The sequence below is a fragment of the Myotis myotis genome, unplaced genomic scaffold (genome assembly GCF_014108235.1).
Source record: "Myotis myotis isolate mMyoMyo1 unplaced genomic scaffold, mMyoMyo1.p scaffold_m19_p_16, whole genome shotgun sequence".
NCBI lineage: Eukaryota > Metazoa > Chordata > Mammalia > Chiroptera > Vespertilionidae > Myotis > Myotis myotis.
In genome coordinates, this window is record NW_023416320.1 from 37,779,686 (window position 1) to 37,806,540 (window position 26,855).

Below are 26,855 nucleotides of genomic sequence, written 5' to 3' on the forward strand. Positions count from 1 at the left end.
CTAGGTCTCTGGAAGCCTGTTGTCTTTCTCAACACAAATCCACTTGTTTTCACTGCCAGGTTTTATGGGAACTTCTTTTCCTGGCACTGGTGCCCTGGACGGGGGAGCCCAGTGTGGGCTGGGAACCCTTGCTCCTCAGGGCGGACCTATGCAGCTGAGATATCCCTCCTGATTCTTAACTGCCATAACCGTGGGTGTGGGCCAGCCTAGTCTGCTGCTTTACACCTCCTACCATTCTGAGTGGCTTCTTCTTTACATCCTCATTTACAGAAATTCTATTCAGCTAGACTTCAGGCAGTTCTCAACGACGGCTGTTCTGTAGGTTAGTTGTAATTTTGGTGTGGTCATGGGAGGAGGCGAGCACAGCATCTACCTACTCTGCCATCTTGACTGGAAGCCTCTGAATATACACATTTTAAAATTAATATTGAAAACATATAAATGTGGAGAAGATATTCCCAAGTTCATTTTGGTATATTGTCAAACTTGGGACCACTGAATTACATGACTTTCTTTTTCTAAATAGATTTTTATTGATTTCAGAGAGGAAAGGAGAGGAAAAGGGAGATAGAAACATCAATGATGAGAGAGAATCATTGATTGGCTGCCTCCTGCATATCCCCCACTGGGGATCGAGCCCGAAATCCAGGCACATGCCCTTGACCTCAATGGAACCAGGACCCTTCAGTCAGTCTGTAGGCTGACACTCTATCCACTGAGCCAAACCGGCTAGGGCTCCAGGACTTTTAAGAATATGAATTATGGCTGTCATTTGACCCTTTTTGCCCATCAGGTTCCTACGTGAGGCCCTCAGTTCTGCCAATAACCTCCTCAGCGGCCCAGCTTAGACATCAATTCCTCCAGGAAGTATTCTTAGACATTTTAGATAGAAATATTTCCATTAAATGGTGCCCACCATCATATTTTAATCTGTCTACAGATTTTAAAATTTTGACCCATAATTTACAAAGCTTAAGATCCCACAGTAAACATTTCCCAGTATCAGGATATCTGGCTTCTTTTGAAAACTGGATAACCTGACACCCTGAGCCAGCATTCCTACGTGGCAACAACTGGTTAGTGTTGGGAAGCAGCTGTCTACTTTGTGGGGTCACGCTCTCTTCTGACTGACACTGTCCCTACCACTTTCCGCTGCCTCCTTCCCTCTGAGGATGAATGCTTACAGCCAATTACCATGTACATGTTCATTTCTTTCTTAGCGTGTAGAAATCCTTTTCTGAACTCCTGTCACTGTCAAAGCAAAGAATTCTTTTTTAACTGAGAGGGCCCTGGGATTTCTTTAATAGGCCTTGTGTCAGCCATTCATTTATATTACTTACTGGCCACTTGTCATTTGAGTTTGCAACCCTCAGTGAACATAATCCTGGGCATTTATGAACATAGCTCATCTCGCTTGCTATTCTATCACTTTCTCACAATATGTAGAAAACACTCCATAAATGGGCATCCAATGTCATGCTTAATTTTTATAGCAATTTTAAGGCTCAATTTCTGCAACTGTTTTAGTCATTATCCACCTTTCCTCCCGCTATGTGCTTCTTTCTCTTTTCTATCTATGAAACTCCCACCTGTTCTTCCACAATTCAGATTAAATGTTATGTTCTCCTAGGAGTTTTCCCAAACAAAGTAATCTCCTCCATCCCTCCTGCTGGAAGCCACCAGCTCTGCCTTCTCCTTATTGGTGAAGTCCAAATCCCCCACTAGTGGCCTTTATTTCAGCAGCACCCCTTACCCCCACCCTGAGAAACATGAGCGCCTCAGGGCACAGACCCTGTCAGCACCTAACACAGGGCTGGGCACCCAGTGGGTCTTCAGTACATGTTGAAAGATTACATGTCAAAGGGAAGTATTTTTTCAGCATCTAATTTTCTTTCAAGTCTGTTGATGCAAGGCTGTTTGGAGCAGGCTGTTGTTTTTCCTGATTCCTGCATTTGCCTTTGTTTTTCATGGAACGCATAGCACTGATTTCCTGTAAGGCTTTGCAAATAAATATCAAGGTCAGGGGCTGGAAGCACTTGCGGAGCTATCAGGCACCTCTGGATTCCACTGGGCCCAGAAATGCTTTCAACCCCAGAGGGCAGAAGTTTTTCAAAACAAGGCTGTTCCAATAAGGGCGTGTGCTTCTTCCATCAACTCCCGCCCCTGCCTGCCTGCATTTAACCACTTTGGGAAGAATGGAAATTGTGCAAAAACTTTGCTGTCTTTCAACCACTAAGTAGACTAGGTGATGGAGCCTGTGGTGATTTCTCAGTGAGAGGTTCCAACAGGCAGGAACATGGGGAGGCTGTGAAATGGGCCCTTTCTGAAGAGCCAGTGGAGGGGGCAGGGCCTCCTTGGGCTCAGATCGCCCCCTCTCCCCCTTTCTCCTCCTCCATGGGGAGCTGTCTGGACTTGTGCTCACAGGGACTTTGATCCCTGCAGCTATGGGTGGAGCCTGTGCAGGCCTCAGGCACAGCAGGGCTAGAACAAGGGCAGGGGATCCCATTCAATGGTTTAGCCCTTTTCATGTACAGGTTTACACACCAAACCTTCTCTCTTTCCACACCCATACTCTTTGTCTTGATTTTCTCCTCTTTCTTCCTTTTCTTTTCCTCCTCTTCAGCACTTTGTCATTTGTCTGAGGTAGGCTCTGTGCTTGCAAACAAGGAAGTGCAGGGACACAGTCAAAGGGGTCTTGTATTAAGCACCTTGAAGCAGCCTCTGGGTGCTTGGTTCATTTCAAAGGACAGAGTCCCTTCAGGGAGGTGTGAGGAGTGAGTGCCTGTGGGAATCTTGGAGATGCTTCAGAGGCCTTGCTCAGGGGTCCTGGAATATAGGCTGGGGCCCAAGTTCACCCTCCAGGCCCTCATCCCCCAAGGTAAATGGAAAAGCGATATTTTCTCAATTATATATAAAGGGCTTTGGTCTGATTGCTGTACTTTCTGCGACCATCAGGGAAACCAAGTTGCTTTTCTTGCCCCTCAAAACACTGCATTTCTCTCTCTCTCTCTCTCTCTCTCTCTCTCTCTCTCTCTCGTCTCTCTCTCTCATTCACACACTCACATTCAATGATATATAAAATTAGTATCAAAGACAGCAAGGCCTTCTGCTTCTGGATTAGAAAGTTGTAGAATGAACCAACCCTCAGCTGTAATCCAATTTAATTATACACACATTTTTGTATCTGGCCGGATCTAGCAGGATCCTTTCTAGTGTTGTATTTGGAAGAGGGGAGCAAGAGGGTCCTAAAAGCCCACTCACCCACTCATGACTAACTCTGCCTCTGGGACACCTATGTTGGTGTCATGTTTCTCTCCCTAGGGCTGCCCTAGTACAGACCTTTATTACCTCTTGATTGGATTAGTGCAGCCAGCTCTCCCATTGTCCCAGTCTCCAGTTACTCTACGTTTCTCTCTCATTAAATTGTGGGATGATGAGGTTCAGGAGCCTATAAGCATCTTATTCTTATTTTATTTCATATAGGCCAATGAAACTGTCACCCCTTCAATGAGACTTCTGTTTGTTTTCCCAGCCAGCATTGATTGCTGTACCCTCTGGGTTTCCATCATTAGTTAAAATTCTTTGTGACTTTTGCCCCCCTAGATTGTAGGTGTCCTTGTAATTTGTCAGGACCTCATCCCAATTTGTCTTTGATCACATATCTGTTTCCCCATTGGGTGGCCAGTCCTGGGGACACCTCTGACACAGGGCGGAATTCTCCACTCATAGTAGTTACACCCTAGATGATTGAATGGAATTGAGTTGGGTCACAGGATTTCAGGGGCATAAACATGGCCACTGGAAATTAGAATGGATTAGAAAAAGAAAGGCCACGGAATGGAATGCACACTTCATGAGTTGCCCAGCCCTGCTGGCCAGTGACTAGATGGAGGTGTTTCTCACATGCCTTTGTTGACCCTAAAAAATGAAAATAGCCAGTTGTCTACCAGCAAAATTACTTTATTTGGGAACTAGAGACCCAGTGCATGAAGTTCGTGAATGGGGCTGGGTGGGGAGAGGGGGAGGGTATCCTCCTCAGCCCTGCCTGCACCCTCTCCAATCGGGGACCCCTGGGGGAATGTCCGACTGCCAGTCATCCCTGGCAGTCAGACATCCCTCTCACAATCCTGGACCGCTGGCTCCTAATCGCTCACTTGCCTGCCTGCCTGGTCGCCCCTTACTGTCCCCCCTGCCGGTCTAGTCGCCACTCACTGCCCCTCCCCCCCCCGCCAGCCTAATCGCCCCCAACTGCCCCCCCCCCCCCCGCCGGCCTGGTTGTCCCCAACTGCCCCCCCTGCTGGCCTGGTCACCCCAAATGGCCCCTCTGCCGGCCTGGTTGCCCCATGCAGCCTGCTGTTTATTCGTTTGGTCGTCCCTCACTAACCCCCCTGACAGCCTAGTTGTAGGCAGCCATCTTGTGAGGTTGTGAGGGTTAATTTGCATATTACCTCTTTATTAGATAGGATAGCAGAGAATTGCAATTTAGGACAAGCAAACTATGACAAAGCTGTAGGCAACTCTGGAGAACAAAGGAGAGGAACACTTTTGCATAGAGAAAAGGGAGGAGTTGGAAAGGGCTGTTGTGAACAAAATGTCCATGGGAGGAAACCTGAAGTTCAAAGTGTAGTGGCTTCTCATTGGCTGAATCATGACAGTTTCTCATTGGCTGGGTCTGTTGCTAGGCAAGGAGAAAAATCTTCCTTCCTTCTGCTGGAATAGCGAAGCAAGTTTCTTCTTGTCAAGAGATATAAGGGTAAGCTTCTTCCTTTTGGAATCTGTAACGTGTAGGTGAGTGGTAGTGAGTGAGAGCTCCCTCTGTAGGACTATTTGACTCCATTTTAAATTATGTTTCCTTGTTCATTTTCACACCTGGTTGGCACAAAGCAATGGCTCTCTGCCTTGACTGCTCAAATCCAACCCAAATTAAATTAGAGTCTCCACAGTGAGACTCAAGCAGGGGTATATTCCAAAGCTTCTGGGAGATTTCAGTGGGCATCCAACCGAGAAGCACTGGCATAAGGAAGTCAGGGCCTCCATTCTTTTATGGAGTTACCCAGAGGTCACTGCAGAGTCCTGCCAAACAGACACCAGAGGGAGGCAGGGAGGAATGGTGAGTGGGTGATAGCACCAACAGGAAAATGTTAGGTCGCCCATCTCCTGTCACACCTGGTCTACCCTGTCCTCAGGGAGCCTTGGAGCTGTAGGCAAGCCAGGATAGAAGATGGGAAAGGTCAGGGGTGCTGGGAGAAGGGGCACTTCAATTTCAGCTGTCTGGAGGGAATCCATTTTTAGGGTTCTTAGTCTAGCTATTGTCCCAAGCAACGAAGTGCCCCAGTCACACCAGCCCACAAAACCAGAGCAGAACCACCAGGCAATACCTCAGTGCCTCCGGGCATGCTGTTCCTCCACTGGAGAGTGCTCTCGGAAGGGCTTTTCCCGCGAAAGCATCCGTTTTTCTTCTGCTGCCAATAAAAATCCCCAGCGCTGTTCTTTCTCCTTCGCTTCCTTCGATTGCTTCTGACAGAGTTTGCCGGTTAGCTGAGGTCAGGATTTCCTTTTTACAAACAACCTGCTTTCAGTCAGTGGGGCCAAAGGTTTCCTAAATTACAAACCCTTTCATTTCTTCGGCTACAAGTTCTCCTGTCAGTTTGTATCATGGCACAGAACGGAGAGAAACGGAAACATGCTGAGAGACACCCGAAAGAAAGGAGAACTTTTACTAAGTTTCTCCTTCGGGCTGTCAAAAAACTATCCTGAGTGGGTGGACAGGACTGTTCCAGCCGCAGCTTTTGTGGCTGCATATAGGGCGGGCACATGTTGGAGGCTTGGAATTTCTTCCAGGTCTGTAGTAAATGAACGTACAATACCCGTGGCATTGTCTCTGCATTCTGTTGAATCGATGGCCTCCTTTATATCCCTTGGAATTGGGAAACGCCCATGTCATATTCAGATGTTTTGAAAAGCAGACTTAAAAAGTGGTTGCAAAATGCAGGTGTGTCTGACATTTGTAAATGCTGATTGGAAGATACATTTTAAACCAAGCTCTGGAAGGATGACAGAATTGAGGTGCTTAGGTTTAAAAGAAAAAGCACTCAGGCATCACTGGGCGTCTGTGCTAACGGTGGACAGGATGCCAAATACCTTGGTGTGTGGTGACAGAGCAGGGGCCACCCCAGCTTCTCTGACCTGAGCGCTCAGTGATTCTCTGTTGTACCCAAGAGTCAGTTGGGGTCTTGACTCGAACTTATTTGGTGTGACCTCTTGGGCAAAGCATTTAACCCGAGTTTTGTAATGTGTAAAATGAAAGGGGTTCAACTAGACCAGGGGTGGGCAAACTTTTTGACTCGAGGGCCACAATGGGTTCTTAAACTGGACCGGAGGGCCGGAACAAAAGCATGGATGGAGTGGTTGTGTGAACTAATATAAATTCAAAGTAAACATCATTACATAAAAGAGTAAGGTCTTTTTTTTTTTTTAGTTTTATTCATTTCAAACGGGCCGGATCCGGCCCGCAGGCCGTAGTTTGCCCACGGCTGAACTAGACAGTACTCAGACCTAACATTTGAAGTCAAACTCAGTGTAGAAAGGTGTCAGTCTGGGTGCTGATGCAGGAGCCTGCTCCTAGCCTCTTCTCTTTCTTCCATCAAGGTGGGGTGGGGCGTCACGCTCATGTATAATGAAAGCATGTGTCATACAAGCTCATGTATAATACAAGCTAATGCATAATTTCATTGAGCCTGAAGTTAGGACAGACAGTTAAAGTGCTTACCCCATGGCTGGCAAGCCCCTCGCCCCACGCTCTGCGTGTTCCAGTCCCACGTCCCATGGTGTCTTTCTCATCTTCCCTGCTCCACTCCTTCCCGCTCTAAGCCTCTCTCATGCTCTCCTCACCTCCCACTCTGCTAAAGCCGGCTTCAGCTTCAGGCCTCAGCTCAGACATCAGCTCTTCAGGGAAGCGTTTTTCCTGCCTGCCCCATTGGTGATGCTCATTAAAGCTTGTTTTATCGCTGTAATTAATTCTTTGGTTTTTTGCCACTGCCCCTATCCTTGAGGTCTTGAACTAGACTGTCTTTTGTATCTTGTTTCCTGGGCTAGGACAGAATAATGCAGTGAGCTTACAAGTGGCCTGTGCAGTCAAGGAGCTGGGTCTTTAGTTGGGGAGAAAAAATGTATGTGAATACTTAGCCAGCACAATAATAGGCAATATAAAATAATATGCCAAGCAGAGTCCCAAGCACGGTGTACGTATTAACTTACTTTGTCATAATATTGCCCTAATGTAGATATTGTTATGCCCGTTTTACAGATAAGGAAATGAGGGCACAGAAGTTAAATAACTTGGTTAGCTAAGTCAGGGAAGCTGGGATCAGAACCCAGTCAGTCTGCCTGCACAAGCCAGGCTCTTAACCACTAGGCCACACTATCGATTTCACAGTGGTAGTGAGAGCCCTTCCTTTGGCAGTGTCCACATTCTTCTAGTGTCTCACCTCTTCCCGCCTTCCCCCCCGCCCCCCAATCCAACCCATTAGCAAGTCCTGTCATCGCCGTCACTCAGATTTCCATTTACCCATCCTAATCTGAACCTGACCATTGCTCGCCTGGACTGATAGCTCGTTTTCCCACCTCTGTTGCCTTCTATAGCCCCTTGTTTACCCAACAGCCCTGAGGAAACTCCTCGGTGGCCTCCCATTCCCTTTGGAATAACACCCAAAGCCGTACTGTGACCTCAGGGTTTTCCCAGTCTCCATTCCTTTCCCAAGTCACCTCTTCTTGTCCCATGGGCATGAATTTTACTCCCAGCACACACTAAATAGACGTATTTTCCCCCGAGGACCTTCGCCTATATGCTCTGCCCCTGAACTTTAGATGCCGCCTACCTCTTAGCATTTTGTCTCAGTTCAAACATCTGGTCTCTGTTCATCGTCTCCAAGGAAGCTTATGCACTGTCACTTACCCATATCCCTTGTTTTAATTTTCCATAAGGAGCGTTTCCTAGTGAATGTGTCTTATTCATTAAATCATTTGTGTATTCCCACCTGGTCCAATGCCAACACCATCCTCAGGATCAGGGACCGGCTACCTTCAGCTCCTAGGACAATGCCCTCGTGGTGGGGCCCCCGTGAGTCTTTATTGCAAGGAATCATAGGACTTGCCTGTAAGACTCTAGATGTGGGTGGGAGAAGTTCAAGAGAAGGAACTCACATGGTGCGTGCGCCATGATGGAAAAGAAGGCTCTGCAAGGGGGAGGGCACTGGAGCTTGACCTGGTTTGGGTAGTCTGAGGGTGGAGAGTCATTGCTGGCAATGGGGAGTGCTCTAAGCCAGCAGTCACCAACCAGTGGACTGCTGCTCTAAGCAGAGATAAGGTTTATGGGTTGTTTGGTTTATTAAAGGGCCCAGTTAATGTGCATTGAAGGGTTGCTCAGAATAATAATGTGAGAGAATGTCAGGAAAAAAAGTAGACTGTATTTGGCAACTCTAGAATGTCAGGTAGAGAAATCAGGGCTCTAATCTATGCTCAAAAGGGAGCCTAAACGTTTTGGCCAGGAGATATCGTGTTAAAAATGGTGCTTTAGAAAATTCATCTTTTGAGGGTATGTCCTCCATTTTGCCCATTTCCATACTTTGTTCACCCAGTACCTAAACATCCCTCCACTGCCTACTCTTGCCTCTTTAAAGACTTTCTCCAAGTATTTTTCATATTCAGGAGTTCTGAGCATGCTCAGACCCTTCATAACGCCTGCCTCTTGTCCTGTTGCATGCGTGTGAAAAATGTACATCGTGGGCCTGATAAATAGCTCAGACAACTGCATGTTGGATTTTCACGTGTTTGCATGTTGTGTGTCTAAGATGAAATCCCAGGAGGAAGCAAGTTGTGCTGGTTTATAGCTCTCTGTCCATGAGTAACCTGACCAACTTTGAGAAGTATATCTTGTGGGCATTCTTTTTGATAAAACTGCTTTATATTGCTGTCCCTCTGGTGCATACGTGGCTAAATCTATGCTCTGTCATTCAAGATCTTTAATGCTGAATTCTGTTCTGTGGTAGATACATTTGAGCGAGGGTCTGGCTTACAGAGTTTTGGAGGAAGGAAAGAGCTTTTCCATTCATCTGTTCTTACGGCGAACAAAGAACCAGCTGTGACCCTTCCAGATTAGTCTCCTCAGGGTCTGATGAAGCCGTTACTAGAATTGCTTCATACAACTTCTTTTGTTGGACTATGAGCATTGCAATGCAACCAGGTCCTGCTATTTCTTGTAACCAGGAGATACAGAAGAAAATACTGACAACAAGGAGATTACAGTACTTCACAAATCAATTTTATTAATTTAAACACAAAATTAATGAAGAAGAATTCTGTACACAACTGTGGACACAACACACCTTTATACAATAAGGCCGAGATAAACTTTGTCTTTTCAATCTGCGGAGTACAAAAACATAAAATGAAAAGATGAAAAACTGTCAAATTCTGTTTGCTCCAAGCAAAAAACAAACAACCAAAAAACAACCCCAAACAATTGTTAAATAATTTGGAGAATTTTCAACTGACTAATTCTAGCAGCAACATGAAGAAAGGGAGAGGGTAGCTCTTTAGCTACTTTGGGTCTTAGCTGGTGTTTACCCCACCCAATATAATATTAAAGGAAATTCATCCAAAAAGTAATTTCATGACAACAGACGGCTTTATAGATAAAAGGAACTAGTGCTCAAAGTAATCCCTTTTGGAGAAACATTTTGTATGGTACAACAAAGATGACAATTTTAATTTCCCAGATTTGTTGTGTAATATGTAAGACAGGTGAAAAGAAATATTATTTCTTGGTGGTGATGACTGCCACGTCCACTGCCAGCAATGAACTTTCCTGGGAGGGTGGGTGGAGAGTAGGAAAGCAGAGGGAACATGAATGTAGACAGTAATGCAAAGTTTTGCTAATTTCCAGATGTATGGTGATGTCCTCCTTTATCTAAACAAGGAAATGCAGACATGATCATCTAAGCACATGAAAACTTTGCTAGTCTCCAATTCATGAACCATTTCATTAATAAAATATATCTATCATCCACATATTTTATGTGGGAAGAAGCATTTGAATAATCATTTTTTCCGAGTACTTACATATAATACATTAGTCTTTGAAAATGAAAAAGTGAGGTTCTAAGAGGATTTTTTATTCAAACGATTAAAGACACTGCTGTATTATTTTACCAAGGCCTTCCTCACAGCACACACAAAACAATGAACTGATTGGGGGAGGGGAGATGTGGAAAATGAAATCCTATTGACACTTGACATCCATGCTTTTGGTCTTGACAACATTATCTAAAAAAAACAAACAAAAACCTATTATCTACATATTTATACCCAGTACACTTTGCTAAGGCCCTGCACACGAATCTGTGCATGTACTGCCTCATACTTCTATCAAGGCATTGCTGCCTTTCAATATTTTCTAAACAATATGTAAAAGAATCATCCATTATTACAAATTTACACCAAAAATTCTTTCTGTACATGATTGTCTCAGTGATGTACATATTATACGTTTAAATTAGACATACTTTAAACTACTTTGCAATGTGCTAAAATTCAAAGTCCTTGCTGTGTCATGAGGCCAAGGCCTTTAATCGCTTATTTCTTAGGCTATTCATAGTCTCTTCAATTACTGGATGCCCACAAAGTCTGTTCGAGGGAACTGAATGGTACTCGGATTATACCTCAATAAAGCTGTTTTTTAAAAAGTCTGTTCATAAATAAGTAGAGGTGTGCAGATTACCCTGGGTATGAGACACCGAAAAGTAAACCTTCTTTGTAAGAACATCCCCCACTGGTGTTCAGGAAACATTTCCGTCTTCATTGTGCAATCAAGTTGCTGTATTGGAGAAGCTGTTTATGTCACATTGAAGATGCTAAAGACTCAGGCGTCTGCAGGTCCTTTCTTCACAGGTTTGAACCATGTAGTTAACCATGCAGTTAATGTGGCGAAGACACATTACATTGTACTAGAACATTCTCATGGCTTCTTTTCATTGGATTCACAGTACTCGAGGCAACAGCTGTTTGAAGAAATAGACGTGCGTGGGCCTTCATTTACCACGAGGGCAGAGGTGAAGGCCGGCAGCAGCTGGGCGTCACCACGCTGAAATGGGTACGTTCGCTAGTCCGGCACCGACATAGACTCAGGCCTGCTGGGTTCGTTCATTCCTGGTCACAGGGCAGTTACGCGGTTTCAAAGTGCTATGTGGCGGTTACAGGTACTCCAGTTCCAAGGCGTGATGGAGGGCCATGAGGTCCGAGTGGCTGGAGATCCTCCAGAAGGGCATGGCGTGCTGGGGAAGGGCAGACACGGGTGAGGACAGACCAGGCTCCAGCCCCAGCCCCAGCCCTGAAACCTGCCTTTGCAGTCCATTCTAGGGCTCCTCCCCACCGCACTGCCAGCTAAGATCTTAACATCACAGCTGTTTAAGCCCAAAATCCAAACTGAATGCTCCCCTAAGAACACTGGGACTGCATTTTAAAATGTGAAATTTCTTGAGTAGATCTACACCGTGACTTGAACACAAATTTCAAACGTAGATAAAACAGTAGCTGTGACTGAAACTTTGTGAAAAACCGTTGCCTTGGGAAATATGTATCCAGTGGATATTTAATGCCGAAGGTCTAAGAAGTTTTCCTTAGTGGGCAGTATTTTACAAAGCTTCATTTTACTCATGTAAGAAGCAACTTTTTTTTTCATTTATTTCCATCAGGCATTCTTTGCATTGACCTTAAAATGGCTTTACCACATGAGGAAACCTTAAAAGAACATTTTTAAAGGTGTTTTTTGTTTTTCTAATTGTTTCATCAATTTAAAAATTAGGTTTAAATGATGGTAATATTTGTAAAACACCTGAATTAGCCAGAGACAAAACAAAACAGGTTACTTCGTCCATTTAGGATGGACACAATATTATAGACTTTCACTGTTCAAGGTATATAGTAAGTATTTACACACCAGCAAAATCTTTTTCTTAAGTAAGAGACAAAATTCTATTTGGGTTGTTTTTTTTGGCACAAAAATAATGTGAAGGCCTGGGTATACTTTGCAGTTACGGTTCTATGGAATTGTTTAAAAATTCAGACTAATAGAATTTGGCATGGAAGCAAACAGTGGGCCAGAGAGGTTTGGGGGATTATCTGTAGGGAACAGTGGAAACTACTCACTGTTTTGGTAGCTGTTTTATTCTGGGAAAGCAAACTATTAAATTACTTATTAACATGTCTTTTCCCTGGTAATCTGCTAAAAGCATATACCATAGTCTAATATCAAATGTAGACCTTTCTTGACTCTATATCTTTATCCTTTGTAACAGAATAGTTCAGAATCAGGTACTAGAAATCTGTTTTCAAATTTTTAGGATGCTCCATCGAAAACCTTAGACTAGAAAAACAGGCTGTACTATTTTGCATTCATCCATTCATGAATGTTTTGAATTTGCAGGCATGGTGTACCAGCAGTTCTCAACCTTCCTAATGCCGCAACCCTTTAATACAGTTCCTCATGTTGTGGTGACCCCCAACCATAAAATTATTTTCATTGCTACCTCATAACTGTAATGTTGATACTGTTATGAATTGTAATGTAAATATCTGATATGCAGGATGTATTTTCATTGTTCGCGACCCACAGGTTGAGAACCGCTGTCACTGTAGACGATGCCCCTGGCCTACCCTGTCACAGCCTGTGGATGAGTAGCAGAAATGTACACTAATCATGAGTGTGCACCTATGTGTTATAATAGGAATAGGAGGGGCCAAGCCCCTTTGCCAGGGGAACTGGGAAACACCTGATAAGAGGAGGTAACAGCTGAGCAAGGTCTGAAATGACAACTACTAAGAAGAGTTCTTTAATGGCTGTTTGTACTGGGGGTTAGAGGATAAAGGAGAAATTCACTATTAGGATACTGGCTATGCGAGAGAGAAATATATGGTTAGTGACATGATTGGCTGTGGGAGCCAAATGACGCAAGGCCTCCTGAACCCTGGTAAGGAGTTGATTAATGATAATTATAGTTACGATTTATTGAGTATGGTGTCAGGCATGGTCCTAGCACTGGTCACAGACTCTCCCATGTAAGCCTCTCTATTATCACTACTTTACTGATGAAAAGCGGAGGCTTAAGGAAGGAACAGAGAGATGTGAATAGCAGCTGGTAAGGAGTAAACCCAAGATTCATACAAGGTCTGGTCTACACCTGAGGCCTATATGCTATAATGCCTCCTAACTATTGTCTGTGGCCTTTATATTCAGCAGTAAAAACACACACACTCCTTCCCATGCTCTGTTTGGTAAGGGACACTGAAAAATCTGAGTGACTATGATACGTGGATTGGGTTTGAAAAATGTTGACTCAAAACTTTCCTTATTTTTCTCTTATTAGAATAGAAATCCATGCATATTGTAAAATATTTGTAAAATGTAGAACTATATGAAGAAAATCACCTCTGCTCCTACTACCCAGATAACCTTCATCAGTGTACCCACTCATATTTAAAATGGTGCATATGCAGTAGTACAGGCATATCTCATTTTATTGTTTTTCACAGATGTTGCATGTTTCACAAGTTGGAGACAAGATACTAACTTTATTGCAGTGGTCTGGAACGGAATGTGCAATATCTCTGAGGTATGCCTGTGGGTACCATTCAGTATCCTGTTCATTTTACTACCTAAGCCCATTTTTGATACATCACTTTTAAGGATAATCATTCACTAGTTATTGAAAAAAACTGCAAGTACACAAATGTACACAGTATTCTTTTACATTTAACCATCTACTTGGTATCTATTTTAATATTCCTTTTTAGTTAATAATTAACTTGTTTTTCTTTTTGTATAATTTGTCAGAGATTCCCTGAGCAGCTGAATAATGGGAGTTATAGAGTAGTTCTATTGCTCTTATGTCCCAGGATGTAACAGAGAGTGCTAAAGGTGCTTCAGAGAGCCATCCAGAAATTTTCAGGGCAACTGTCTTTATAAATACATATAAAAGTACTTGTGGAATGCTGTTTTCCAGAGCATGTTCAGTCAAATTATTTTGCATGCCAATTATCTGAAGTTAGACTTGTTCCTCACAGACAACAATACAAACTAGAAAGCTATTGGTGCTCTCAGAAGCATGTCATGTAGAACACAATGATTGGCAAAGAAATTGAAAAGGGAACTGAAAAAACCCGGCTAATTTTTGGTACATGGTTAATGTATAAATTGAGCATTTAATTCCATAGTAAACAAAGGACCTGGACAATGGCTATGAGTTTTTTCTTTATGGGTTGAGGAGGTAATGTCAGCCTTGAGCACATTTAATTTAAACTGTTTTACTTTTAGACCATATTAAAAACATGTTATGGAAGGAAGGTGAGATTATCTGCAAAGATCCCTGCATTGCCTTGTTTAAAGCCATCAGGATTTCAATGACAGTAGTCTTCCTATGTAGAGCATGTCAAGCAGCACCCTGAAACATGTTCAAATGATGCAATATGCCTGTGGTATGTTACAGACAACTCATCACAGTGCAGTAGTAACAGGGTCATTCGAGCAAAAGTGTAAAAGTTTCTACAACGATAAGTGGCAAACCTTAGGTGCATGTGAAAGAGAACAGGCCGTCTCTGGGGACACTCCCAACGTGAGGACAGCAGCTCCATTATCAGCAGTGCTGCATAACATGATAGGTAATGATCTCAGCTATAATCAGGTGTTCCACTCTCTCTAAAATATGTACACTTACTATAACGTGACTGATAAGAAGATGACTGATCTCAGGGGCTCAAACTCATGTTATTTCCCCTAACTAGGCACGTACTGATGTGAAGATTTTATGGATCTAAAGGAGATTCCCAGGACAAGGAGGTCCAAGGTACATAATTTTTTTCTGCACTAGTGTTTAGCCTGGAACAAATATTTCTTATACCAAGTCAGATATAGTGCCATGGTGGGAGAAGGAGGTGCTAGAACAGCAGTTCTCAATCTGTGGGTCATGACCATTGGAAAACACATATAGCACATCAGATATTTACATTACGATTCATAACAGTAGCAAAATTACAGTTATGAAGTAGCAATGAAAATAATTTTATGGTTGGGGGTTACCACAACATGAGGAACTGTATTAAAGGGTCACGGCGTTAGGAAGGTTGAGAACCACTGTGCTAGAATGAGGAGATGATACCATACTCTCAAATCTGACTTTAGTCATGTGGCTTTGAATTATGACATAGTTTCCTTGGAAGTTGTTTATTTAACTGTAAAATGAGGGTTTAGGGAAAATGACTCGGGGTTGTTTCTACGTTTAATAAAGTCTATGACCTATATAAGTACTATAGCTACAGAAGATGATTAATATATAATATGTACATGATATATGTCCTCATTGACAAGAACCAGCAGGCAAGCCATATCTACTAAAACTATTTCATTATAATGTAAGGTAGTATAGGATTAAGGGTCAAAATGACCAAGCCAGAGCAATCAGGCAGGAAATAAAAGGCATCAGAATTGGAAAAGAAGAAGTAACACTGTCTCTTTTTAATGACGTAAATTTATAGAGCATTTAGAAAATCCTAAAGACTCCACCAAAAACCTATTAGATCTAATCAATAAATTCAGTAAAGTTGCAGATACAAACATGCTAGCATTTATACATACTAATAACAAATTATCTGAAGAAATAAAGAAAATGATCCCATTTACCAGTGTCAAAAACAATAAAATATTAGAAATAAATTTAACCAAGGAAGTGAAAGATCTCTACACTGAAAACTTCGAACTATTGATAAAAGAAATAAAAGACACAAATAAATGGAAAGGTATCCTGTGTTCATGGATTGGAATAATTAATATTGTTAAAATGTTGATACTACCAAAATTCATCTGCAATACCAACCAAGATTCCAACGGCATTTTACAGACATAGAAAAAAAAAATCCTAAAATTTATATGGAACCACAAAAGATCTGAATGGCCAAAGTGAATCTGAGAAAAAAAAATGGGAGGCATCACTCCCTGATTATCAAAATATTATGGTACTAGCATGAAGAAAAACACATAGACCAATGAAATAGAATCGAGAGTCCAGAAATAAACCCATGCATATATGGTCAACTAATATTTGACCAGCGAGCCAAGAATACTAAATGGAGAAAAGACAGTATCTTCAGTAAATGATGCTGGGAAAATTGGCATTTTGCATGTAAAAGAATGAAACTAGACCCCCATCTTGCATCACTGACAAAAAATAACTTGAAATGGATCAAAGACTTAACTGTAAGACTGGAAACCACAAATCTAGAAGAAACCATTTTTGTTAAAAGGTTGACATCCAACATATTTAACGAACTCATACAATTCAATAATCCAATTAGCAAATGGGCAACAGGTACATGAAAAGGTGTTAACATCACTATTCACCAAGGAAATGCAAATCAAAACCACAATTGGCTGTTACCTCATGCCTGTTAGAACAACTATCATCAAAAAGACAAGGAATAACAAGTGTTTGTGAGGATGTAGAGAATAACAACCCTGTGCACTCTTGGTGGAAATATAAGTTGGTATAGCCATAATGGAAAACAGTCTGGAGGTTCCTCAAAAGGCTAAAAATAGAACTAGCACATGATCCAGCAATTCCACCTCTGGGTATATATATCCAAAGGAAATAAAAACATTATGTTAAAAGATATATTTGCACCCTCACATTCTTAGCAGCATTATTTACAATAGCCAAAACATGGAAACAACCTAAGAGTCTACTGACGGATGAATGGATAAGGAAGATGTGGTATGCATATTCAATAAAATATTATCCAGCCATAATAATGAAGGAAATCCTGCTATTTTTGATAATATAGACATTGAGGACATTATGCTAGACACAATATTTGTTCTCTGACTTATTTTATCTAATTTATGTGTGGAATCTTACGAAAACAAAAAATAAAAAACACTCCCCACCCCAAACTCAGAGAAAAAGATATCAAGTTTATGGTTACCGGAGGGGAGTTGAATAAAGGTGGTCAAAAGATACCAATTTCCAGTTATAAGATATTTAAGTACTCAGGTTGTAATGTACAACATGATGACTATAGTTAACACTTGAAAGTTACAAGAGCAGATTCCCAAGAGTTCTCATCACAAGGAAAAAATATCTTTTAAAAAAATGTATATGAGGTAATGGATTTTAACAAACTTATCATGGTAATTTCATATGTTTATCAAGTAATTATGCTGTTCACCTTAAATTTATACTGTGCTATATGTCAATTATATTTCAACAAAACAAAAAAGTAAAATGATAGACTCAGAGAGAGGAGAACTCAGCTGTAAGCTGGAAAGGGGAAGTTGGGTCTACATTGAATTTGAAGAACGGGCTAAGTTGGTTAAGGAGATGGTGTGTTCAGGATAAAGACTAACAAAGATTTTTCCAGGTAGAAGTACTTGGAATATCTAGCAGGGAAGGGTGCCTGGCTGCCAGGAGAGAAACTAGGAAGAAGGACAGTGGCAATGGAGTTGGGACAATGGATAGAAGACACAGTGAAGAGAAAATTCACATGACAGGAACGAGGTAGAGAGCACTGGAAAATATGAGTGGGTGAACTGGTTAGGGAATGCATTTGCTGGTATTCAGCTGGGAAGGCATGGGATACCTAAATGCCACTAAGTATCTAGGGTCCTGGAACTAAAAACAGAGCTAATCACAAATCTCAGTAGAAATGACAGCTGAAACTGTGATATGTATACAAAGTAGAACATGTTTTGGGGTCATTAAAACAAAAATATTCCCTGAACAATGGGAAAAGAATGACACATCCTTCCTGCCCCTCTTGCTTACACACGCAGCTCCCCAAATTCCCTTATGCCACCTTTCCTCCTCACCTGGTATTTTGCATTTATCCCTGCTGGTTATATGTAAAACCAACAACACAAAACCTGGGTGCACGGACACTCGCATGTAACTGAATTTTTCTGAATTAAACTTAAGTACACATCATCTTTGGCCCAAGTATTGGAATTTATCTCATAGAGACACTTGCCCAGGAACAAACTAAATGAAAACTGTTCACTATAGAACTGTTTATAGGAGTTAATGGTGGAAACCACCTAAATGCTCAGCCACAGGGGACTCGAATTATAGCACATCCGCACAATAGAATACCTGCGCAGCAAATTTGAGAGTTAGAGATGCAGAGCTCCAGGTACTAATAGGGAATGACTGCCAGTACAGATTATGTGAAAAAAGGTGTACAGTTACCATTTGCATTACAAAATAAACATATCTGTGCTTTCATCTAAGATCAGAAACAAGACAAAGATACTCACCCTTGCTACTTTTATTCAAGATGGTATTGGAAGTCCTAACCCTAGCAATCCAAGAAGAAAAAGAGATAAAAGGCATCCAAATTGGAAAAAGGAAGTAAAAATTGTTTGTTGATGAAAATGTACTAAATATTGAAAACCCTAAAGACTCCAAAAAATACTTAGAACAAATAAATGAATTCAGTGAATTTATAGGATACAGAAATCTGTTGTATTTCTAGACATTAAGAATGAACTATTGAGAAAATAATTCCATTTACAATTACATCAAAAAAGTAGCTAAGAATACATTTAACCAAGGAAATGAAAGACCTGTACTCTGAAAACTGTAAGACATTGATGAAAGAAAGTGTAGATGATACATATATAAAATGGAGGAGAATCTTGTACTCACGGACTGGAAGAATTAATATCATTAAAATGTCCACACCACCAGAAGCAATTTACAGATTCAATGCAATCCCTCTCAAAATACCAATGGTATTTTTTTTTTTTTACAGAACTAGAACAAGTAATCTTGAAATTTATATGGAACCACAGAAGACCCCCAAATAGTTAAAAACAGTCTTGAAAAAGAACATCAGAGGCATCCTGGTTTCAAACTATACCCCAGAGCTCTAATAATCCAAACACTATGGTATTGGTGCAAAAACAGGTACACAAATCAAAGGAACAGAATAGAGCCCAGGAATAAACCCATGCTTATAAGGTCAATTAATCTACAACAGAGGAAGCAAGGACATACAATGAAGAAAAGACATCTCTTCAATAAATGCCATTGGGAAAACTAGACAGCTCCATGCCAAAAAAAAAAAAAAAAAAAAAAAGGCAACTGGACCACTTTCTTAACCCATATACAAAAATAAACTCGAAATGGATTTGAGTGTTAGACCAGAAACCATAATACTCCTAGGGAAAAAAAATACTAAAGAGCTTAAGCACAGTTAAGGAAACCATTAACAAAACAAAATGACGACCCACTGAATGGGAGATTTACAAATAATAATATATCTGATAAGAAGTTAATATCTAAATTATTTAAAGAACTTCTATAACTCAACATCAAAAACCAAACAATCTGATTAAAAATGGATAGAGGGCCGAAACCGGTTTGGCTCAGTGGATAGAGCGTCGGCCTGCGGACTGAAAGGTCCCAGGTTCGATTCCGGTCAAGGGCATGTACATGGGTTGCGGGCACATCCCCAGTGGGAGGTGTGCAGGAGGCAGCTGGTCGATGTTTCTCTCTCATCGATGTTTCTGACTCTCTATCCCTCTCCCTTCCTCTCTGTGAAAAATCAATAAAATATATTTTAAAAAAAATGGATAGAGGACCTGAATACACATTTTCCATATAAGACATACCGATGGCCAACAAACACATGAAAAGATGCTCAGTGTCACTCATCAGGGAAATGCAAATCAAAACCAAATGAGGTATCACTTCAGATTGGCTATTATCAAAAAGACAACAAATACCCAAGTTACAAGTGTTAGTGATAATGTGGAAAAAACTCTGTGCATTGCTGGTGGGATAGCTATCCACTATGGGAAACAGTATGATGGTTCCTCAAAAAGAACATGTGACCCAGCAATTCCACTGCTGGTTACCTACCCACAGAAAATGAAAAAGCAATCTACAGATTCACTGCAATCCCTCTCAAAATACCAATAGTGGCAAAAATCTGTACACATTACATTCACACTAATTTGGAAGATATTTGCATTCCTATGTTCATTGTAGCATTATTCATAAAAGCCAAAATATGGAAGGAACCTAGTGTTTATTAATAGACAAGTGGATAGAGAAAATGTGGTGTGCACAGGGGAATGTTAGTCATAAAAATGAAAAAGAATGAAATTTTGCCATTTGCATCAACATGAATAGACCTAGAGCATATTACGTTAAATGAAATCAAAGGACAAGTACTGTATGATGTCACTTATATGTGAAATCTAAAATACCAAATCAAATGAATAAACAAAGCAAACTGGAAACCCAGTCCTAGATACAGAGAATAAACTGATAGTTTCCAGAGGGCATGGGGATGAGAAGATGGGTGAAAAAATGGAAGGGTAATAAGAGATATAAACTTCCAGTTTTAAATAAGTCATGTGGATATAATGTACAGCAAAGGGAATATATTCAATATTATTGCAATCAATTTTACAGTAACAGATACTAGATTTATCACAATATGATTATAAGGTATGGACATGTTGAATCACTATGTCATATACCTCATGCAACATGTCGATTATACTTTAATAAATAAAAAGTCACTGCATTAAAAAAAACCTGGCATATTGTATGTGCTCATTAAGTACTAGTGGATGAATGGCTTTAGAATAATAAATTCATATACTCAGTGTTAGTAAGCCCTGTTTCATGGAAATAAAACTAGAAGCAGAAATTTGCATTAAAAATGTTATAGTTTTCACAAAAGCAGCTCTCTATCTTTCTCCTGAATAAGTTTAGGATCAAGCATTAGGTTCTCAGCTTCATCTTGGATTTCAGCAAGTTTGATAGTGTACATTTGAAATGGACACCTTTAATGAAGCCTTCATCATTAGGCAGAATAATGGTTGCTTGCCATTTTCCTTCTGGTTTTGTTCACAAGAGATTTATTTTAAGTAGTTCTCCGAGTAGTAAAATAAATGTAGTTGTGTTGTTATAAAACAAGGCCACTTTTACTCTAGGAATGCAAACTGCTTTCATTGTGCAGGAGACTATTACATTTTGATCTTTTTAAAAATCATACATATGCCTAATTATATTCACTCGAGGTATGTTGCATTAGGGAAACAAACAAAACATGGTAAAGAAATCCTGGCAGATTTTGACAATAAAGGACACATGTCAAAGAAAGATATCCACAGGTAGATAGCTCCTCACATGCTCTCTGCACCGTCTTTTAAGAGGTGCTTCCAGAAATACCTGCAAGAGATTTCTGTAGAATAATGTTGCTCTTTTAAATAAATAAATGTATTTCTAACCTTTTTCTCTCTGAAGGTGTGCTTTCTAATGGTAAAAATGATAGAATTAGGTGAAATTGCTGATGAAAGCCCGGGAACTCATTTGGCAAATAGAACAAAGATGACAGAGCACAGACTTCAATAATCCATAACAAACAGGCAACTGGCCACTACCGACTGGTCTTCATTTCTGGGCTTTATAAAAGTAACTAGATACCTCGAGCAGAAGAACATTATTTAGGGAGATGAAAGGCATCTTTATAGGGGGAAAGAGTGTTGTACAGATTTTCAAGAGGATATAGGAAGCTAAGAGAGACAAGCTAAATGGTTAAAATCAATTCAGAAGAAATGCAAAATCGTTTGATTTTGCAAAAACATTTTAGTGCACAAATGTGCAGAACTTCACTGATTTACTTGATTTTAATTAATCTAAAATGCTCATGAACTAAATGATATATCAGAATGATTTTAAAATTTTTAGTCATAAATGTAAAATTGGGGGAGAGTGCTAAATTGTTCTACCTACCTCTGAAAAGAAATGAAACAAACATTACACACTTTAATAGAGGCATGGAAGAGAGATTGACCAAAGAACATATATGCATAACCCATGAACACGGACAACAGTGTGGGGTGTAGGTTGGATGGGGAACCATCTATAATACTGTAAACAAATAAAAAAATAAAATTCTGACATTTAAATGTGAAAAAAAGCATGAAAATTCCTTTTGTAAGTGAAATCATACTTAAGCCATGTAAATAAAGTTTATAATTTGAAAGAACTTTGTGCTAAATCTCACAACTAGTATGGGCTTCAAATACCTGTTTGGCCCCTTTCTAACTGTGTGAACTTGGCCAAGTTATTTACCTTCCTGTGCCTTGGTTTTCTCATCTATAAATTGGGTCCTTCGTCATCAAATTATTGTAAGGATTTAATAAATAATGAATAGGAAGTGCCTAAAAGAGGGACTGGGACATAAGGGCTTTACAATTTATAGTAATTACTAGGGGCCCGGTGCACGAAATTCGTGCGCTGGGTGTGTGTGGGGGGGTGGAGTGTCCCTCAGCCCAGCCTGCCCCCTCTCACATACTGGGAGCCCTCAGGCGTTGACCCCCGTCACCCTCCAATCGCAGGATCGGCCCCTTGCCCAGGCCTGATGCCTCTGGCCGAGGCATCCGGCCCGGGCAGCGGGGACCCGCAGCGGCAGCAGCACCGCAATCTCTCGCTCTGCCCTTGCCCAGGCCTAACACCTCTGGCCGAAGCATTAGGCCTGGGCAGGGAACCCCCAGCTCCCCGCGGTTGCAGGCTCCACCCCTGCCCAGGCCTAACGCCTCTGGCCTAGGCGTCCGGCCCGGGCAGCGGGGGGCGCCGCAATCGCACGGGCTCCGCCCCTGCCCCTGCAGGACGCCTCTGGCTGAGGCGTCCGGCCCGGGCAGCGGGGACCCGCAGCTGCAGCGGCCCCGCGATCATGGGCTCCACTTTAGGCCCAGGCAAGGGACCCCTAGCTCCCGGGACTGCCAGCTTCAACCGTGCCCAGTTCCCATCGCTGGCTCCACCCCTACTTCCTGCTATCACTGGCCAGTGCGGCAAAGGCGCCTGATTCTCCGATCATGGCTGGGGGGCAGGGCAAAGGCGGCCCCAGGGTCACCTTTGCCCTGTCCCCCAGCTCTTAGCTCCCCCCTGGGTTTCCGATCACTGTCAGTGGCAGGGGGCTTCTTCCTGCTTTCCCTTTCGCCTCCCTGCATTGTGCCTACATATGCAAATTAACCGCCATCTTTGTTGGCAGTTAACTGCCATCTTAGTTGGCAGTTAATTTGCATATAGCCCTGATTAGCCAATGAAAAGGGTAGCGCTGTACACCAATTACCATTTTTCTCTTTTATTAGTGTAGATAATTAGTTACCATTATGAGCATTAATCCATCAATAGCATGGATAACTATTTCTTTAGCTTGAATTTATTTGTAAAAATGGGATATTGATGAATTTTAGTCCCCCCACCAATTAAATATTAACTATACTAACTATTCTCTACTTCTGTGCAGAATTCCACTTTAAAGATACTCATTATCTATGGTGAATTCTTAGATTTTTGCCTCTTACGCACAAACTTTAAATTTAAATACTAGTTAGCCTAAAAAGGGCAGGCAGAATATAAGAAAGAAATGATCAGCTTGTCTCTCTGGATGATAGATTGATAATATCAGAATCTTATGCAAGATTATTAGGAATCTGGAGGAGGAAAAATGGCGGCGGTATAAACGGACGTGTCCTGTGCCTTGTCCTGGAGCAGATAAGGGTGAGCAGCTGAAACGGGTAACATGCAGCCCGAATAGGCAGAGGATTTTCAGCTGAGAGACTGTCTGCAGCTAGGAAAGACCGAGAACCCCCAGGAAAAAAAGGACGGTTGGAGACTGCGGCTGAAGCCTCTCGTGGTGCGCCAGCTAAGCAGCGGAGACTGCGCCATCTTGGGTGGTTGTTGCCGGCATCCAGAGACCACCTACTGACCGGGGAGCAAGGGATCGCAGGCAGCGTGACTGCGTGAACTCAGACGAGCACTGCTTCTTCTCACGGAAAGGTTGGACATCCCCTAAAGCAGAGAGAGAACTACATAACCAAACACCTTGAGAAGAGAAATCATGGTGAAACAAAGAACCAACCCAAATATGAGAGAAAAACAGGCATCATCAGAAAAGGAAGTAAACGAAATGGAGGCAATGGAGGCAAGCAACCTGTCAGAGAAAGAATTCAGAGTAATGGTCATAAGGTGGATGAAAAAAATGGAAGACCAATTCAACAATATGTGTAGGAACCAAGAGGAAATGAAGAAGAACCAAGAGGAAATGAAGAGAAACCAAGAAGAAATGAAAAACGACATCACTGCCATAAAGAACTCAATAGAAAGCATCAACAGTAGACTAGAAGAAGCAGAGGACCGCATCAGCGAGCTAGAAGACAAGGTAGAAAAAAATACCCAAACAGAACAGCTTCTAGAAAAAAAAATTAAAAAGCAGGAGGAGAGCCTAAGAGAACTCTGGGACAATGCTAAACGAAACAACATCCGAATAATAGGGGTGCCAGAAGGAGAGGAAACTGAGCAAGGAATAGAAAACCTGTTTGAAAAAATAATAACAGAAAATTTCCCTGATATAGGGAGGAAAAAACTCACACAAATCCAAGAAGCTCACAGAGTCCCAAACAAAATGAACCCGAAAAGACCGACACCAAGGCACATAATAATTAAATTGGCAAACACCAACGACAAAGCAAGAATCTTAAAAGCAGCCAGAGAGAGACAGAAAGTTACCTACAAAGGATCCCCCATCAGACTAGCGACCGATTTCTCAACAGAAACACATCAGGCAAGAAGGGAATGGAATGAAATATACAAAGTCATGCAAAGGAAGGGTCTGAATCCAAGAATACTATACCCAGCGAGGCTATCAATCAAAATTGAGGGTCAAATCAGGAGCTTCACAGACAAAAACGGTCTACGGGAGTTTATTACAACCAAACCAGCAATGCAAGAAATGCTACAGGGTCTGCTGTAAATAGAAAAAACAGGAAACAAAGAAGGAACGCAGCGGTAAAGAACAAAAATGGCGACTAACAAGTTTCTATCAATAATAACTTTAAATGTAAATGGATTAAATTCCCCAGTCAAAAGGCATAGGGTAAATGAGTGGATAAGAAAACATGACCCATATATCTGCTGTCTACAGGAAACCCACCTCACAAAAAAAGACGCACACAGACTGATGGTGAAGGGATGGAAAAAGGTTTTTCAGGCCAATGGAAGTGAAAAAAAAGCCGGGGTAGCAATACTTATATCTGACAAATTAGATCTCAAAGTGAAGGACATAAAAAGAGATCAAGAAGGCCACTTCATAATACTAAAGGGAGCAGTCCAACAAGAAGAAATAACTCTGGTAAATATATATGCACCCAATATAGGAGCACCCAAATACGTAAGAAATCTTCTGGAGAAGATCAAGGGAGAGATTGACAGCAATACAATCATAGTAGGGGATCTTAACACCCCATTATCTCCACTGGACAAATCCTCTAAACAGAAACTCAGCAAAGAAACATCAATCCTAAATGACTCACTAGATCAGATGGAATTAATTGACATCTTCAGAACATTTCACCCCAAAGTCACAGAATATACATTCTCCTCGAGTGCACATTTGTCATCTTCAAAGATAGACCATATATTGGGTCACAGACAAAGTCTCTTCAAATTCAAGAAAATTGAAATCATATCAAGTATCTTCTCAGATCACAAAGGCATAAAACTGGAAATCAACTACAACAAAAACAATCCAAAAAAATCAAACACATGGAGACTAAATAGCATGCTATTAAACAACGACTGGGTCACCAGTGAGATCAAAGAAGAAATAAAAAACATCATGGCAACAAATGACAATGAAAACACAACAATCCAAAACCTATGGGACACAGCAAAAGCAGTCTTGAGAGGGAAGTTCATAGCTCTACAAGCCTACTGCAAGAAACAAGAAACAATGAGAATAAATGACCTAACTCTACAACTCGAAGAATTAGAAAGAGAGCAACAAAAAAAGCCCACTGTAAGCAGAAGGAAGGAAATAACAAAGATCAGAGCGGAGATAAACGACATAGAGACCAAAAAAACAATACAAAAGATCAACAAAACCAAGAGCTGGTTCTTTGAAAGGATAAACAAGATTGATACACCTCTAGCCAGGCTCACCAAGAAACAAAGAGAGAGGACCCAAATAAACAAAATCAGAAATGAAAGAGGAGAAATAACAACAGACCCCATAGAAATACAAAGGATTGTTAGAAAATACTATGAACAACTCTACTCCAACACACTAGACAACCTGGAGGAAATGGACATATTCCTAGATAAATACAACCTTCCAAAACTTAACCAGGAAGAATCTAAAAATCTCAATAGGCCAATAACTATGGAGGAAATCGAAGCAGTAATCAAAAAGCTTCCAGCAAACAAAAGCCCGGGGCCAGATGGCTTCACAGGGGAGTTTTACCAAACATTCAAGGAAGACCTAAAACCTATCCTCCTCAGACTATGTCAAAAGATCCAAGAGGAAGGAGCACTTCCCAGCTCATTCTATGAAGCCAACATCACCCTAATCCCAAAACCAGATAAAGACAATACAATGAAAGAGAATTACAGGCCAATATCCCTCATGAACATAGATGCCAAAATCCTCAACAAAATCCTAGCAAATCGGATCCAGCAGTACATCAAAAAGATCATACACCATGACCAAGTAGGATTTATCCCAGGGATGCAAGGATGGTACAATATCCGCAAATCAATAAATGTGATACATCACATAAACAAATTGAGAGAGAAAAACCACATAGTCATATCAATTGATGCGGAAAAAGCATTTGACAAAATCCAACACCCTTTCTTGATAAAAACTCTCAGCAAGATAGGAATTGTGGGATCATACCTCAACATAATAAAAGCCATATATGACAAACCCACAGCCAACATCATAATCAATGG

General features: G+C 41.3%; 1 protein-coding gene across 9 annotated transcripts in view; it reads right to left on the minus strand.

The window, feature by feature from the left end:
* Window positions 1–9,314: 9,314 nt before the first annotated feature.
* The window catches only part of EYA1 (EYA transcriptional coactivator and phosphatase 1), a 211,890-nt gene continuing 194,349 nt past the window's right edge, over window positions 9,315–26,855 (minus strand). For all 9 annotated transcript variants that reach the window (XM_036338508.1, XM_036338516.1, XM_036338515.1 and 6 more), the window contains one exon: window positions 9,315–11,330. In XM_036338508.1, coding sequence (XP_036194401.1) covers window positions 11,250–11,330 — 81 coding nt within the window. In that variant the 3' untranslated portion in view covers window positions 9,315–11,249. The remainder of the gene's footprint in view (window positions 11,331–26,855) is intronic.